Raw genomic sequence first — 18861 nt, forward strand, 5'->3', positions numbered from 1 at the left:
CCATAGGTGGCGGCTTTCTGTCGGAAATCGCAGCACAGTGGGCTAAAAGCGGTCAAGATCAGAGATTTAGTAATATATAGATTAACCCGAGATCTTCCCAAGACCTGGAGAAAACAGATGCAAAAATCTACATCCTTTTAAGGAGGTTTTTAAATAGAGAAAGTGCTTCCATTGATGCAGTGCATAACCAGCAGAAACATATTTAAGGGAACTGACTGAAGTGCATGAGGCAATACGAGGAGAAAACAAGTTATTATTATTGGCTGAAGTCGTTTGGAAACTAAATAGCAAAGGAAAATCAGATAAATAACTGAAAAGAGAAAAAAAAATGCCAGGCTCTGGCAAGAGAGCCGACAGAACATTTCTAATCTGGAAACTGCTTCAAAGAGCTCAGGCAGGCATGGTGGTTAGGGTAACCTGTGCACGCGAGCTGTATCCACATTCCTGCTGAGGAGTCCAGGTACTAAGGTTCGGCGACTGCCACACTTGGCAAGCTATCGCAGGAGAACGCTGTGCAAAGAGGTGCAAACTCAGCCAAGACTTGGAACAAATCTCTTTCATAAAATAGCGACCTCACGTTGAAACTTACATCACCTCTCTAGAGCTTAGTGCCAGGCTGCTGAAGCATGGCAAGCTTCCATTTTCAACACAAAGGTTTTTCATTTGAACACCAAGTTTCAGTAAATGAAACCTTTTTAAGGCACACACAAACCATGTCTCCTTACTGCGTGAAAGGAGATGAGCGTTTACAATGAGTAGATAGTTGAAATCCTTGAGAGTGTTGGCTGAATAAATAAAACTCAGATTAAAATACAAAATATTCAAGGAACTCAGCGAATCAGGCAGCATCTGGAGAGGGAATGGACAGGCAACGTTTCAGTTGGGACTCTTCTTCAGATGCGGAATCAAAATTCTTCCAAAAACGTAGATATGTTCTTAAATGGAGTAAAATTCATCTGGTTTTGGATCCAATGATCAACTTCAGAAACTTGAAGCACTGAATTACACGGTGATAACGTTAAGGTTAATACAGGTAGGATGAGGTTCTTACCTAAGGGTGTACACTGGAACCCATCGCCTTGATAACCAGGGGCACACCGGCAACTGAAAGATCCAGGAATGTTAAAGCACTGAGCGTATCGATGACATCGACCTGGCTGGCACTCATCAATATCTTGAGAAGGAAAATATGTTTGTTTAATAGGAGCACAACATGGCCATTCAAACACATCCAGTGCGTTCGGCCTTTTGACTGTATCTCTGCTAATTTGGATTTTAATGCCATCCATCCGCTTCCCGTCCCAAAACCCAGCCCAAACAAAACCCATCAGTGTCAGTTTGGACGTTCTAATTGACAACAGCAACTCTCTGCCACCTCCAAAGCTTCACCATTCTGGGGTACAGAGTTTCACAGTTCCACCACCCTGTTATTACTAAACGTTAAACCACCACCAAACGCTATTCACGTTATTCTCTTGACAATGTATCTGTACACTGTGGAGTGGTTCCCTTGTAATCATGTATTGTCTTATAGAAACTTACAAAATTCTTAAGAGGTTGGACAGGCTAGATGCAGGAAGATTGTTCCCGATGTTGGGGAAGTCCAGGACAAGGGGTCACAGTTTAAGGATAAGGGGGAAATCCTTTAGGACCGAGATGAGAAAAACATATTTCACACAGCGAGTGGTGAATCTCTGGAACTCTCTGCCACAGAGGGTAGTTGAGGCCAGTTCATTGGCTATATTTACGAGGGAGTTAGATGTGGCCCTTGTGGCTAAAGGGATCAGGGGGTATGGAGAGAAAGCAGGTACAGGATACTGAGTTGGACGATCAGCCATGATCATATTGAATGGCGGTGCAGGCTCGAAGGGCCGAATGGCCTACTCCTGCACCTATTTTCTATGTCTTTCTGCTGACTGGTTAACACACACCAAAGGCCTTTCACTGTACCTGGTTGCACGTGACAATAAACTGAACTCAGTTTGACGAAGAGCCCCCTGGAAATACAGCTACTTATTCTAGACTCCCTCATAAAAGGCAGACACAAAATGCTGGAGTAACTCAGCGGGTGAGGCAGCATCTATGGAGAGAAGGAACTGGCAACGTTTCGGGTCTTCAGTCTGAAGAAGGGTCTCGACCCTATACGTCGCCCATTCCTTCTCTCCAGAGATGCTGCCTCGCCCGCTGAGTTTCTCCTGCATTTTGTGTCTACCTTCGATTTTACCAGCATCCGCTGTTCTTTCTTACACATCCCTCACAAAAGGACCCGTTTCCCACAGCATATCATTTCTCATCTCTCCAAGTTTGTAAATTGGATAACCTTCTTCCTCTCCTTTGCTGGATGGAAAATGCCCAAGTCTATGCACAGGTCCTCATCATTAATTAAAGTACTGAAACAAAGCTTCTCTGCACAACAATGTGAGCACAGTGGTTTTGATCTCCCCTAAATGAGCTTGTAACAGCACAATCTGATTTGAATGTCCAAAAAAATAATTCTGGACTGCCATAAACTTCCAGATCAACCGGGTATATTATCGATGGTCCCTGGGGTCCATGCATATATTCCAGAAAAATACGTCAAGTACTTCACTAAAAGTAGGATATTACATACCGTCACAAGATTTTCCATCCCCAGAGAATCCTGCTAAACAGACACACATGTAGTCCGACCCTCCGACGAAAATGCAACGGGCACGATCAGGTGAATCACAGTCGTGAGTTCCAGTCTGGCAGGGATTTTCAGGACGGTGAACAGCTACAAGTTTAAAAACACATGAAGATTATTCACATTTTATTGACCAGTCGTCATCTTTTATCAACATTCCTAACACAATGGTAAATTCTAAGGAAACGGTGATGTAGAATCAAAAGACATTTAAGACCCGATGGGATAGATTTTAAGGAGTACATTAAAGGAAGTGGATTTAGTGGTTTTAGGAAAGGAATTCCTAAACATATGGCCAGAAGTATGGCCATCAACAATGGGACCTGAATTGCTTTGGGTCTTTTAGTTTGTTTAGAGATACAGCATGGAAACAGGCCCTTCAGCCCATTGCATCCACACTGACCACTGATCACCCTTAGACTAATTCTATACTCCACAGTAGGGACAATTTACAGAAGCCAATTCACCTACAAGCTTTGGAATGTGGGAGCAAAACCGAGCACCCATGCAGCCACAGGGAGAATGGACAAACCCCATGCAGACAAAACCCGTAGTCAGGATCAAACCCAGGTCTCTGGCGCTGTAAGGCAGCAACTCTACCACTGTACTGCCCTAGTCTCAAGCTCTGTTAGGCTAGAGACATGTTTCATGTTTTCTCTGGGTCTGTTGGACTCAAGATCTGATAGAAGACAAGATTTCAGGATCAGTAAAACTCCAGCATCATGACTTTACTTCACTGAAACTAATAAAACAGAGTATATATTTTTTCAGTACGATAGTAATACGTTTGGGGCAAATTATGAAAGTGACTGAGGACGCAGATTGCTTGTAATAAGTCATTAACTAGCACATTTTAAAAACAAGATTGTTTAAAGTCTTGCAAATGACTAGTAAAACCTAACCCATCAATGTTATTTATTGCATTGCAAGTATTATTTAGAAAATCTTGTTTCCAATTTAAATTGATGTTGGTACACTGGGCATGAAATAAATGGGAGATAGACAAAAAGCTGCAGTAACTTAGCGAGTCGTGCAGCATCTCTGGAGAAAAGGAATAAGTGACATTTTGGGTCAAGACCCTTCTTTAGTCCCGAAACGTCACTTATTACTTTTCTCCAGAGATGCCACTGAGTTACTCCAGTTTTTCATGCCTTTCTTCAGTTCAAACCAGCATCTGCAGTTCCCTCTCACATATGAAATACAATAAATGGGACTGGGATGAGAAATCTGCTTTAAGGAAAAGGAATTAAGAGACTAGAGGCATTCCCCAGACAAAGAATTTGAAATTCTCCATTAGTATTTGCACACTATAGATTACCAAATAGATCACAAGAAAAAGGTGGGGGCAAAGGTCACGGGCTAGAACGGTTCTGGAAAAGTACAATATTTTAGAGTTTGACACTTTTGCATGGGACATTGTCACTTTATCTTAATACAAAACAAGTATTACATAGTTTCATTTGTTTAACGTCGAATGTTCAATTTTAATTGTCAGTGTCATCATACAATCAAAATTAATTTTATTGCTTAACTATTTTAGCCAACTCCCCAGTTTCCATATTTCAGTCCAAAACCAGCAGAAGATTATATATAAGCAATGTGATTTTAGACAGTATTCCTCTACTAAATAAACAGCCCCTCTGTCCAATTAACCCTTACAATTGTACTTCATTGACAGTTTAGATGATAAGATGTTTGCATATGGTTCAATTCTCTGTCTGTGATGTTTGTTCATCTGACATGGAGACACAAGTGGAGTACATTATTCAGTCTCGAAGGCTGATGAACACTTGCCAAAAAGCAAGGGTTCCCTTTCCTAAATTGGCATGCCAGAAATTATTGTACCCAGTGGTCAGGGCTGGGAAGTGTGCTTAGAAGCAGAATTAAGTGTGGAAGTAATATCGCTGTTGGGGAAGATATCGGTTGGCGAGGCAAAGGGAAATAGGAAAGTAGAAGACAAGAAAAATTAAAAAATATTTTGCTCTGGTCAATTCAGCCTAATTTATTCATGCTATCTTTTCATGGTAACCTTATCTAATTTTAATTTATCAAACCATCAAAACATTAAATCCAGCAGTAACATTGAGACACCAGAGATTACAGAGGCTGGAATCCTGTGCAGAAAAACAAACTGCTGGAGGAAGTCAACAGGCCAGGCAGCATCTGTGGAGGCGAATGGACAGAAGATGTTTTGGTTCGGGTCTGAAGAAGAGTCCTATTTCACCAAGGCTAAATAATTGTAGTGGGCAAAATCACTGGTCATAGAACATCCTCCCCAGCAAAACAAATTGTTTTATTGTTGTCCTTGTTACACAAGGAAGGGGAGTGTGACTAGAAAGATTCCTCCAAGTCATACGTGGAGATAAGGTGTAAAATCAGAGCCCGTTGCTTGTACATATCATTCAGTCACCACATGCAACTTTCAAGACTGGTTTGACATTGGGGCAAAACTGAGGGCATTGCAAGTGGCCCAGAAGACTGCCTGTCCTTCCCGACAAAGATTTGAAAAGGCATTATGCAGACCTTTTCTGAAGCTGTTGAAAAAAAAAAAAGGAATTCATGAGTGAACCCAAAAAGAATCTATTCCATCCCCCCAAAAATAATCAGCAGCCAAGCACTGAGAAAGGGCACATCACATGTCAGACGCAGAAATCATCTCAGTAGCCGGTGATAAATGCTTCCTGACCAACCCTATAATTACTAATTGGCAGTTGACACGGAAGAGAGGAGCAGAGTGCAATATGGGTTGTTGCAGTTGCTTGGTTGAACTTCCACTTCAAATCCACCTTCGAGCCCAGTTCCCACAATTTTCCTGGTGCCTCCATGAAAACATCCAGGCTTTAAAGTTACTCAACTGCTGAGCATCCACTTTGCTAGCAAATTCTAAAGATTACAACTCTGAAGAATATTTCTTCATTTCAGCCATAAAAGGCAAACTGTTTTCCCATGATCATGACCTCTTGCTTGCTCAAGGCTTTTCTGAACAGCTCTCATCAAACCCCAGGGTGTGTTTTGGCTTAACTTCACTAATTGGATTCAGGGGTGTTCTCACCAATGGCAACTCCCGAATGTGGAATGAAGAAAAGTCAGATACAAACAACTGTTCACAAAAAGGTCAACACATTGAAACACAAATATCAGGGTAATTAATTGATTTAAATATAAATATATTGTTAGAAAAGGAATAAAAATATTTAAATAATAAATTAAAATGTATTGAACAGGGATGTGGACGGAATGAAGGTTGATGGGTCTTGTGTCCTAAAGCCAAGAGAAAAGAAAAGTTTGTTTTCAGTAGCGGGAAAGGTGGATGGATGATAGGTAGATAAAAAAATGAAAGGATTTTTGAAAGGGCAAAGCCGAGTGAAGAAGTATGATCAGATTAAGCATCTCTGTTTAATTTCAGGACAGCCCAACGCACCATTCCGTACAAATTGAAAAACTGAGGCAAGAATGTCCCATTTTGATAAAGACAGAAAGAGTGAGTTATGTAAAATTGGAGAATTCATTATCTGGTCCTGAATGATGCAACATGTTTCGAGGGCAGATAAGGCATTATTCCCCAAGCTTGCCTTGAGGCTCTGATAGGAGGGAGATATTCTCTTTATTCAACTGATCCCTCTCCATCCGTCCCTGCTACTGAAAAGTAACATTTTCCCTCTTTCCCAATTCTGCTGAAGAGTCTGAAATTGTACAATTCCACAACAGTACTGGGAATAGAAACAAGACCTAATCAATGGGGGTTTTGGTGGGATAGAGGATTTTAATAGTACATCCCTTTGGGTCTGGACTTCCCATTTAGCAATAACACCCTCTCAGCATTGACCCCGTTCAGCCCCCCATGAAGCTGGGTTATGATCTGACTTAAAGAATAATAATAATAATAATCTTATTTATATAGCACATTTTTAGTCAACTTGCATTGACACCAAAGTGCTTCACATAATTACATTACATTTACACACAGGCAAAGGTGGGTGAAGTGTCTTGCCCCAAGGACACAACGACAGTATGCACTCCAAGTGGGATTCGAACCGGCTACCTTCCGGTCGCCAGCTTAGCCCATTGTGCCACCTGTCGTCCCGAGTGTTGAAAACAGATTCGATATTATCTTCCAGAAAGGAATTTGATAAATATTTGAAGGGAGAGAATCAGGAAAGGGAAAGGGAATGTTGCACAGTGAAACTCCAATACTCCGTGATCCAACCACTCGGAAGCCCTGATGAATATGCATGTGACTCACCACGTAATTCAACTTGTTGGGCTTCCCAACTCTGGTTCCTGCACTCTCTTGATACCCAACATTGTGTTGTTTCCTGCACTCCCCTTAAACATACCTGGTTCACTGGGGTATTTATTATAATACTGTAGAATAACTTAAAAACATAAAAAATGTGTTGGGGTATTAAAGAGAATTCAATAGACAAAGAGGAAAAAAAAGCTAATCCATCACCAAATTCCTAAGTGTGCCGGATTATCCTCGACTTAATTTATTGGGATAGTTTGTTTGGAGGCCAGCACAGGAAACTAGAGTTGAATAACCTTCCATCAATAACACTATTCTAAGTTCCGAACAACTGATTTACAATTAAACATCCAAGGAAGAAAGTGCTTCGATAGGGTTCTTTATAAACCCAAAAGACATTCTGAATCAAATCTTAAAATGCTGTCATTACAAAGAAGCTATTGCGAAGAAGAGACAGGACTCACCAACGCAGGTTCGACCGTCTTCTGCAAACTGATAGCCTGCGAAGCATTCACATCGGAAAGTCCCCGGCTGATTGTTGCAAACGGCATAGTTACCACAAATAGATGGGTTGTCTCTGCATTCATCAACATCTGCAAGATCACAAAACAAGAACACAAAGGAGGTTAGGATGGGTGAACAAAGACTTTGTTAATGAAGAAGCTTAAAAGAAACTTCCAAAAGGTAGAGGAGAGGGTAAAGTGGAATAGCAGGGAATTCCAGGCAGTTAAGATAGGCTGTCAATCATACAGCGATTAATATCTGAAATGTTCCAGAATTGCCCAAGGACATTTTCCAATAGCAAACATGCTGTAAAACGGAATGGAATACTTTATTGTCACATGTGACAAGGCACAGTGACATTCTTTCCAATGTGTGTAAATATGCTTAGTAATGCAGAAGTGGATGCAATTTACTCAATGGAGCAGGCCATCCTCTTGGTCAGGAAAGACAGTTGATTAGGGTTCAATTCTGGACACAGTCTAAAATGTGAATCTGATTCACTTCATTATAACCGCAAAACAAGTGGGAAACAGATTTTAATTTCAATTATTTCAACCGTTCCTTGCCGTACCCCCGGAGCACACCTCTTTCATGGAGAAACAATTTGAGCCATTTTAACCATTCCAATGGATATATCACCTTTTTGCTCTGCCTCTTTGTTCTTTGTGTAATAAGGAATCTTGCCTATTATTATGCTTGTGCTTAATTCTGCAATTTGGGAATCGCTTGGGACAAATTTCTTATTTACTTTGCATGTAGAACTCTGAGTTGTACAGTGGGCATCTAAGCCGAGTGTAGAAACTTAGAAACATAAAAAATAGGTGCAGTAGGCCATTCGGCCCTTCGAGCCTGCACCGCCATTCAATATGATCATGGCTGATCATCCAATCCTGTACCTGCCTTCTCTCCATACCCCCTGATCCCTTTAGCCACAAGGGCCACATCTAACTCCCTCTTAAATATAGCCAATGAACTGGCCTCAACCAGTTCTGGGCAGAAAACTCCACAGATTCACCACTGTGTGTGAAAAAAAAAATTCTCATCTCGGTCCTAAAAGACTTCCCCCTTATCCTTAAATCGTGACCCCTTATTCTGGACTTCCCCAATATCGGGAACAATCTTTTTGCAATCTAGCCTGTCCAACCCCTTAAGAATTTTGTACATTTCTATAAGAACCCCCTCAATCTTCTAAATTCTAGCGAGTATAAGCCGAGTCTATCCAGTCTTTCTTCACATGAAAGTCCTGACATCCCAGGAATCAGTCTGGTGAACCTTCTCTGTACTCCCTCTATGGCAAGAATGTCTTTCCTCAGATTAGGAGACCAAAACTGCACCTACATGCCTACTTTCAATAACTGGTGTACCATGACAACTAGGTCTCATTGCATCTCCCCTTTTCCTAATCGGCCACCATTCAGATAATAGTCTACTTTCCTGTTCTTGCCACCAAAGTGGATAACCTCACATTTATCCACATTATACTGCATCTGCCATGCATTTGCCCACTCGCCCAACCTATTGCAGCCTCCTAGCATCCTCCTCACAGCTAACACTACCCCCCAGCTTCGTGTCATCCGCAAACTTGGAGATGTTGCATTCAATTCCCTCGTCCAAATCATTAATATATATTGTAAATAGCTGGGGTCCCAGCACTGAGCCTTGCGGTACCCCACTAGTGTACTGCTACTTGATCCAATGCTACTTGTACTGCTAATCCAAATTCTCAATAATCTCACCACTTGGGAGAGCCAGCATGTCACAGGAGAGAACATTTTGAACAGGTTGTTCTCCTATCTGCCTCCCCCACCACCTCCATTCTGAAGAAGGTTCATAAAGTTGAAACATTTACCGTTTTCTATTTCCACGGATGCTGCCTGATTTGTTGAGTATTTCTAGATTTCTTTTAATTTCAGATTTCCTACATCTGCAGGTTTTAATCTTTCCAATTACAATTGTACAGGGTTGCCCTTGAGTGCCTCAACCAAGATTCCCTCTCAAATGTGTGGAAAGCCTGTAGATATGCAACTGTGAAGAAACGACAGCTCTTTCCCATCTATACAATTGGCTGTGTCCGGTTGCCTTATTGGAGAAATCTACACCACTGTGCTAAGAGAACAGAGAGACCAGGGAACATGCTGCATGGATCAACCATAGCAAATAGCTTGGCTGCATTTAAGGGGATGCTGGATAAACACCAGGGAGAAAAGAAGAGGATATGCTGATACGGTGAAGAGTAATTTGGGCTGCTCCTATGGAACTGTGTTGTAATTTCAATGGAGTTCGATGCACAACATCCAACACCATTGAGCAATCCTTCACACATAATCACCAGGAAGGGTTTACTTTGGGTTCTACTTTGGGTTCTTTCATTTCACTGCACATCTCGTATGTGTATGTGACAAATAAACTTGACTTGACTTGACTTGCCAGGACGGCTGAAGCCAAAATCTGAAAGGAACTGAAAGCAAGTCATCCATTTCCCATCATAGTCTTACCATAGCACGTCTGGCCGTCCCCATAGAAGCCAGCAGAACATTCACAAGTGAAGCGATTTCCCTGCCCAGGGCGGCATGCTGCATTGGTGTCGCATCCATGGGTCCCAGTGTAGCACGGGTTCTCATTCACCGGCCCAACATCTGAACAAGAATCAGAATTTGATTTCACAATAGCATCTACATACACCATTGTTATTTTGATCTAGCCCCCCCCTCCTCTCCTCCCAGTATAAAATTCATCATATCTCAAGTTTTGGTTTAGCCTAATGGACCACCAGATTCAAAAAATGCTTCTCCTCAACAACACAGGCTCTTGAACACTACAAACAACAACTAAACTACAAATTGTCTTGGTTGCACTACGGACTTCGAGCTTTTTGCAACAACATTGGCGATCTAATTTATTGAAATCTTTGGTTTATTATATTATCTATGTGTAATGTTTACATGCCTGTTATTATTAATTAGGCCGTTTGACCCATCAAATCTGTTCTGCCATTCAATCATGGCTGATTATTAATTCAATCAGGCCTGCAAGTATTAATTTAACGGTTCTGTTTTTTTGTACTTATGATAATTAGTTACAGGGAGAAGGCAGGCACGGACTTGTAGGGCCGAGATGGCCTGTTTCCGTGCTGTAATTGTTATATGTTATATGTTATATGAATGGGTTTGAGAGGGAAAAATAGATCAGCCATGATTGAGTGGCAGAACAGATTCGATGGGCCAAATGGCCTAATTCTGCTCCTATGTTTTATGATGATCTAAACATTATGGACTCTTGAATGTAAACAACTCTTCTAATACTTTCTTACATCTATTACTTGCACAACAATCCATGCAGAATAATTCGCATTTAGACATGGACCCCTGGTCTTCCAATCAACAAACGCATCATTAAATAGCATCTTTGACGTAGTAAAGAATTTCAAAAGAACTGACAAACAAAAGCGCCTCACAAAAGTGCTGACACATAAAACGTGGCACCATCATATGAAAAGTTGAGCAGCTGACCAAATACTTGGTCAAAGACACTGGTTTAAGGTAGAATCTTAATGCTGGGGCTAGAGGGAGAAACGTTTAGGGTGGGAATTCCAGAGTTTATCGGAGGGCAATTCCAGCAATAGATTAAAATCAAGACGAAAAAAAAACAAAATGCTAGAGGAAGTCAGTGGGTCAGGCAGCATCTGTCGAAATTCAACACATTTTAGCACAGATTTTTTGGTAACTGAACAAGATGTCCGATTTGTAGGGCATTGTGTTCCCAAAGATTTTGTTGGATATTAGACCCTTTTCCCTTGTGCTTTTCTCTGGGATTAAAGAGCATTCTTGTAATTGAGCTGTCTGTCCCTGGAGCGTGTTTCAGCTGCCCGACATTCACTTAATTACCGTGAGCCTCAGGGTCAGACCTGATAATTGGATACTTCACATGCCATTACATCGTGTCCTTGCATCAGAAAATGCTAGAACAGACAATCCCGGGTATTGTTCAGACTGCTAACTGCTATCAACATTTAAATAGCATAACACAGGGAAACGGTGTCAACTATTGCCATTTGCGTTTTCTGAGCTGAGGCGTTGACCTACAGAAAGTTAGCCCGAGTTAAACATAGAAACATAGAAAATAGGTGCAGTAGTAGGCCATTCGGCCCTTCGAGCCTGTACTGCCATTCAATATGATCATGGCTGATCATCCAACTCAGTATCCTGTACCTGCCTTTTCTCCATACCCCCTGATCCCTTTAGCTACAAGGGCCACATCTAACTACCTCTTAAATATAGCCAATGAACTGGCCTCAACTACATTCTGTGGCAGAGAATTCCAGAGATTCACCACTCTCTGTGTAAAAAATGTTTTTCTCATCTCAGTCCCGAGAAGTCCTAAACTTCTGAAATTCTTTGATTCACAGAATTGTTATTTATTAGGACAGCAAAGGAGGCCATCGTGTGCATGTAGTCTACCGGCAGAACAATCCTATTCCTCTTTTCCTGTATAATCCTGTACTTTTTATTCTTTCTCTCACATGCACATAAATGCCCCATTGGTTCTTGAACCACATCTACCCTGCATGTAATTTATAGTATTTTAGAGATGTCACCAAGTCTATGCCGACCATTAATCGCCCCTTCACACTAACTCTATGTTAACCCACTTTAATAAGTCATAGGAGCAGAATTAGGTTACTCGGCCCATCGAGTCTACATCACCATTCAATCATAACTGATCTGTCTTTCCCTCTCAACCCCATTCTCCTGCCTTTGCATCCACTCCCTACACATTAGGGGCAATTTTTTACAGAGACCAATTAACCTACAAACTCGCATGTTTTGGGGATGTGGGAGGAAACCACAATCCCTGGACGAAACCCAGATGGTTACAGGGACAATGTGCAAATTCCACACAGACATCACCTGAGGTGAGGATCAAACCTGGGTCTCTGGCACAGTGAGGCAGCAGCTCTACAAGCTGTGCTACTGTGCCACCCTAGTTGTAGAACATGTTGGAAACACTCAGCAGGTGAGGCAATACGGAACAAGGGCCTCTTTCAATGCTGTATGACTTTATGATTCATTATGCTGCCTTTGCAACGATGTTTGCCAGCCAGTTTATTTTGTAAAGCAAACATGTAATATAACTGCGAAAGGAGGGACTGCAGATGCTGGTTTACACCTAATATAGACACAAAAAGGTGGTGTAACTCAGCGGGTCAGGCATCATCTCTGGAGAAAAGGAATAGGTCTTGTTCCGGGTCGGGATCCTTCATCAGACATCATTATAACTGCAGTCAGTCAGTCATTTTGGTTGGGGTGAAATTTGGAAATGGATTTGGTTGGATACCTTGCAGAATTGCAGGACGACTTTGTTCATTATCCTGGGTTGGAACAGTCTACATTCTACAAGCTGACGTTTATTTTATTTGTGTTTGGTTGCATGAAAAGATATCAGCACTCCTCCAATTATCACAATTCTTCCCTCGACATTCTCAAGTGTATAGACACATCCTATCTGCTCCAGTTCAAACAAATGCCTCAAAACTTATTGGTCAATGGTTCATTCTACAGCAAGACAATGATCCCAAACATACTGCTAAAGCAACAAAGGAGTTTTTCAAAGCTAGAAAATGGTCAATTCTTGAGTGGCCAAGTCAATCACCCGATCTGAACCCAATTGAGCATGCCTTTTATATGGTGAAGAGAAAACTGAAGGGGACTAGCCCCTAAAACAAGCATAAGCTAAAGATGGCTGTAATACAGGCCTGACAGAGCATCACAAGAGAAGTCGCCCAGCAACTGGAGATGTCCATGAATCGCAGACTTCAAGCATTAATTGCACGCAAAGGATATGCAACAAAATGCTAAACATGACTACTTTCACTTACATGACACTGCTGAGTCCCAAACATTATGGTGCCAACATGGGGGTGGGGGGGGGAACACTATGTATATTTTGGAATCTTGAGTAAAACATAGTGTTGGCGTAACTCAGCAAGTCAGGCAGCATCTGCGGAGGGAATGGAGTCTGAAGGGGAGTCCTGACCCGGACCGTTGCCTATTCTTTCCCTTCTCAGATGATGCTGAACCCGCTCCAACACTTGAAACAGAAGTCTTTTGCTGTTAACATATAACATATAACAATTACAGCACGGAAACAGGCCATCTCGGCCCTACAAGTCCGTGTCGAACAACTGCTCTCCAAACACAACAATATTACCTCTGGGTTTAACAACCAATTCTGCACATGTACCAAACATTTCCAGCAATTCTTGTCTTTTATTTCATTTTCATTTCCAGCCTTTCTTCAGGACCTCTGAATATATATGAACTTAACTCTATCAGGATTCTTTGTTATGCTCTCAGAATAAATTATATTAACAATACTGCCTCTTCATCAAACTGTACAATCTTTTCCCTTTCAGATAAAACATGAAGGTCTCGACCCGAATCATCATATCCATTCCCTTCCCAGATACAATCTGATCTGCTGAGTTCTTCCAGCACTTTATCTTTTTAAATGGTTTCCATAACTATTATACCAACAAGACAGAATCAGACGGCATGTGGTTTCAGTGTCGCTGACAACAAACACTCTACAGCTCTTGCATCATCCTAGATTTTAAGATCAAGTCTTGATCCTTGAATAATCCTACATGTTTGTAACTTAAGAGATGGGAATGCTACAACAAAGTCAAGCTGAGATACAGGGCAAAGGAACGAGAGGGACACAGGATTTCAGGTACTTGGTGCATTAGCCTCCATTAAACAAATGGTGACATTGGGAAATAATGTGTTAGTTTCTAATATCTCGCAAATGAAGATCAATTTTTGAAGGGTGTGTCAAATAAAGGGATGAAAACTTGCTGTTTCAGCAGAATCACTGCTTATTTGACACCACTCAGATCCTTGGTGTGTCTCTATCTCTGCAGCTTTCAGGCTAATTATTTCTTGTGTTTTGTGTTGATTAATTTATCCTTAATGCTTCCAGCTAACTCAAAACTTCTGTCCTGTAGAGAAGCCAGCACCCAGGATCATAAAGGCCATTGGATCTATCATGAACATTTGCAAAGCTATTTCATCACATTGGCAACCCTTCACCATAGCTCTGCGATTTTCCATTTCCCCTTTTTCATATGGAACATAAATAGAAAATTACCCTTTAATCAGCCACTGCCCCCCCTTTTACGCAATGCATTCCAGATTACATGTGAATGATTAAAAAAATCTTATCGCACCCTTGATTCTTTTACCAATCATCAAAATCATCTGCACCTTTCAATTAATTACTCCACTGTCAGAGAAACTGCTTCTCTCCATTTATGTTCTCTCTATGATATGTCTCAGGTTTTGAGAGGTGAGCAGCAACGTGGGTCTTAACAAGATGTTGAAATTCTTTCTAAGCTCTGAAAGATCAACTTTGGGCTCGAGTTTAAGGCTGGGCTGAGACAGACAGCTAGCTGCAGGTACAAGTGCAAGACCAATTAACCACTTCCTTCCTCCTACCTCCAGTTCCCTCACTTCTACATGCAGTCTGAAGAAGGGTCCCAAGGTCACCCATCCTTTTTCTCCAGAGGTGCTGCCTGATCCGCTGTTACTCCAGCATTTTGTGTCTATCTTCGGTATAAGCCAGCATCTGCATTTCTTTCACTAGTTGCTTGCACAAAGCCCTAACCTCAGCTGCTCAATGATTGAAATGCAGCCAAACATTTCACAGATGTGAATGAACCAGCATTTGTTGAGGCATCTAGGACTTTTCCACAAACTACTGGGCTGATTTGCTACATTTTGTGTGAACCATATCGTTTGTTGGCAAAATAGTGTTTGAGACCAAATCAAAATTCTAATCCAATTGTTCTCAAAGTTTTGCACTTACGTAAAAAAGACTTCCTGTTCCCGAATGACCATAAATACCTTCTACCCTGAAGGCAACTTTCCAGAACACCCGCTCTGGGCCCCTTAATGACACAAGTCTAACAACTGCTTCTTGCAAGGTTTACATGCTTGAAACAAAACATGCATTGTAATTGGGACAGGCTGCTCACAGCATGTAAAGTGTACAAACCTTGTAGAGCAGCCAACACAGCAGCAAATACAACAGGCAGCAATTTGCATGAATTGATTTAACAGCAAAGTAAGAACGCAATTTAAAACATAGCAACATAATTTTGTTGCATTATTATATAAAGAAAAGTTAACACAATGGCTTTCACTAACTCAGGATATCTTGATGCATTTTGCAACCAATTATTTAATTTTGAAGCATTGTAATAAAGGAAATGTAATAACCAATTTGTACACAGCAAGTTCCCAGAACTGGCCAGACAAAAATGTTCTGGCAATCAGCAGTGGAAGTTTGTAAATCTGACTTTTCACAGCTCAAATTATTCCGGTTCAAGATGGGAATGCGGGGAGAATATAATGGGATTCATGTCAATGAGTGGAGCTACAATTGTATTCTCCTCTCTGGAGTGAAGCTTCAGCCCATGATTTGTGGCTTGAGGTGAAAATGGTATCCACGGAGTTGGAGCTGGCAGAGATCACTCACATCTCCTTCACAATGATGCAAGGCCCACATTGCCATCTTTTCACCATCAATAGGAAGTCTAACAATTTTTATTTCAAATCATATATTTTATTCATAATATACTGCGAGTATAATCGCTGCTTGTCTTTCATCGTTCCACCATCAATTGAAACATTCTCATAGCATGTCATGTTTCCTCGAACAATACACCCTGTGAAGTGTTGAAGAGGCTTCACATAGGGTCCTCCTGTCCAGTGACGATAGAACTGTGGTTCTTCCTCACAGAGCCTTCACTGTGGCTGCACTGAGCTTTAGGATGTCCCTTGCATGTTCCTACACCCCAGAATGTGTCAGTCAGCAGCATTCACTTGCAGTCATCAAGTGTAAGGACAACCAAAGTGTGTCCTTCACTCAACTGATAATCTTCCAAGAGCAAATGATGTTTGTCTTAGTATGCATCCCTCGGAACAGGTTGTAGTACTACAACCTGCACTACAAGAGCAAACCTTGACAAAGAGTGGTGCCTCTGTTTCTAGTCCTTCTTGGCAAAGGCACAGCCCACAGGAAGAGGGACATCATTCTCATGTGCACCGCAGCCATCTCGTAGACAGTGTGCAGTGGGAACAAGACTCCAGCTGTGCAGGAAGGATCTGTCCGGGAGAGTTCCTCTCACTGTCAGCCAAGCGAGGTTGGCGGTCTGTGAATTCTGACAAATTACATTGACATGCTGCTCGGGAAACCATCCAGCCGGATCCACCGTCCCATAGAGTCCTGCAGGATGTTCCACTGCCTGATGGATGTGTGGTCAAAGGAACTTATTAATGCAAAGACTTTCCCGTGAACTACAGGTAATGTGGCACGGTCCAACTGAATGGAACATTGCACACGGACAAGGCCAGGCCTATCCTTTGCAATGTCGGGGACCACTGTGACACTCAGTGTCTGAATATTCCACATCTACATACTGCTTGACGCAGCCACTAAGGTGACCTGGGGTATGTGTACATCATGACCCAATGTACACGATCAGATAACCAGCATGTTCAGGTAGACAGACCAGGCAGTGAATTGCACATTGGGCCAGATGCCAAAGGACGTAGCCACACTCTTCCTGCAGTTAACTCTGGCCCCAAAAAGCCAACTGCAGGAACGGTCAAACTGGTCAATCTGCAGAGTGGCTGCAGAACCAAACACATGGCAATGATGTTGTCTATGTCCATAGGGGCTTTGTTTGAAACCTGCCCCCCCCCCCCCCCCCCCCCCCCCCTCCTCCTGGCATTAATGCTCTTCTCATGCCCACGTCCTTCCTGATTGATTTGGTAACAAGGTCAAAACAGCGCATCCATCAGGTATGCATGCAATATTATGTCCATGTTCTTCTCTTGGTCAAGCAATGGTATTTCTCTACCGTGCTAGGCATCAGAGAATTTCCAGCTAGGTAAGACATGGATCTGGAGACACAAGGATTTGCAGATATTGGTCCCTTGCATCCATCCAGGGATCCGAGCAGCCCTTCCAGGGGAGATAGTAAATTCATATGCACCTTCTCTAACCTCATCTACTGCGCGCTCCCGACGTCCCCTCCTTTTCATTGGCAGGACCAAGCATAGACCAGGCAACTATTTTGCTGAACAATTGCACTCCGTCTGCCTGGGCCTACAAGATCTCATGATTGTTAACCATTTTACCTCCTCTTGACCTTTCTGTCTTGGGCCCCCTCCATTACCAGAGTAAGGCCACATGCAAACTAAATGAGCAGCACCTCAAATGCAGCTTGGGTAATGTGCAACCCAATGGAATGAATGCAGAATTTTCCAATTTTTGGCCACACCCCTCTTTTTATCCTCCTCTCTTCCCTGCGCTCACCCTGGTCCCGACCCATTTCTCCCATGATCACGCCCACTTTCTTCCCCTCCCCTGTGCCCCATCTCCTATATCCATCCATCTGGCTTCCCATTTCATTCTGCGTCTCTCCTTATCTGATACCCTTTTGCCTCTCGCCTTTGTCCACCTATTTGCCATTCATACCCCTCTCACCTGTATCCATCTATCACGTGTAGGAAGGAACTGCAGATGCTGGTTTAAACTGAAGATAAACACAAAAAGCTGGAATAACTCAGCAGATCTGTCAGCATCTCTGGAGAAAAGGAACAGGTGATGTTTTGGGATTGAAGAAGGGTCTCAACCCGAAATGTCACCTATTCCTTTTCTCTAGTGATGCTGTCTGAACCGCTTTTTTTTGTGTCTATCTTCCACCTATCGTTTGCCAGGTTTTGTCCCACCTCAACTTCTTTTCCAGTTTTCTTACCCCTACTACAATGTCTGAAAAAGCATCCTGATGTGAAACGTCACCCATCCATCCCCCAGAGATGCTGCCTGAATTACTCTAGCACTCTTTGGGTTTTTTTTTCTAAGGCATAGGTTTGGTCTGGATGGATTCATTGCCCAGAATAGACAATTTGCGATGACTTTGGACAAAATCTTTTCATCCACATTCAACAGTGAAATGCTTTGTCAATTTGTCCTTCCTTTTCCCCTTCTCTACATCGAAGAAGATGATGCCCTTCGTCATGAATGCTGACATGACATGCTGCCAGCGAGAAGCACACATTTGTACACGTAGTAAGTCGGGGCCCATCCAGTCCCACTGAACCAAGTACAACTCATCTTCTGCCTCCTTTTCATCTCTAGCCTTTGGCCACCCATCTGGCAATCAAACCACCCTCATCTGTATCATCATCTAGATCTCTTGTTTCCCTTATCCCTAACTAGTCTGAAGAAGGGTCTCGACTGGAAATGTCACCCATTCCTTCTATCCAGAGATGCTTCTTTCTCTCCACCCACCACATTCAGTTTGACGAAGGGTCCGATCTGAAATGTCGACTGTCCATGTCCTCCACAGATGCTGCCTGACCCACTGAGTTCAGCCAGT

At 42.3% G+C, this 18861-nt stretch overlaps 1 protein-coding gene across 1 annotated transcript in view; it reads right to left on the minus strand.

Annotated features, from left to right (window-relative positions):
• nid1a (nidogen 1a) overlaps nt 1-18861 on the minus strand; it is a 95784-nt gene that overhangs the window by 38360 nt on the left and 38563 nt on the right. The window contains exons 9-12 of the mRNA XM_055635170.1: nt 9911-10051; nt 7376-7504; nt 2612-2755; nt 1052-1174 (exon numbers count right to left, since the gene is read on the minus strand). Coding sequence (XP_055491145.1) covers nt 1052-1174; nt 2612-2755; nt 7376-7504; nt 9911-10051 — 537 coding nt within the window. The remainder of the gene's footprint in view (nt 1-1051; nt 1175-2611; nt 2756-7375; nt 7505-9910; nt 10052-18861) is intronic.

This window comes from Leucoraja erinacea, chromosome 5 (assembly GCF_028641065.1).
Source record: "Leucoraja erinacea ecotype New England chromosome 5, Leri_hhj_1, whole genome shotgun sequence".
Classification (NCBI taxonomy): Eukaryota; Metazoa; Chordata; class Chondrichthyes; order Rajiformes; family Rajidae; genus Leucoraja; species Leucoraja erinaceus.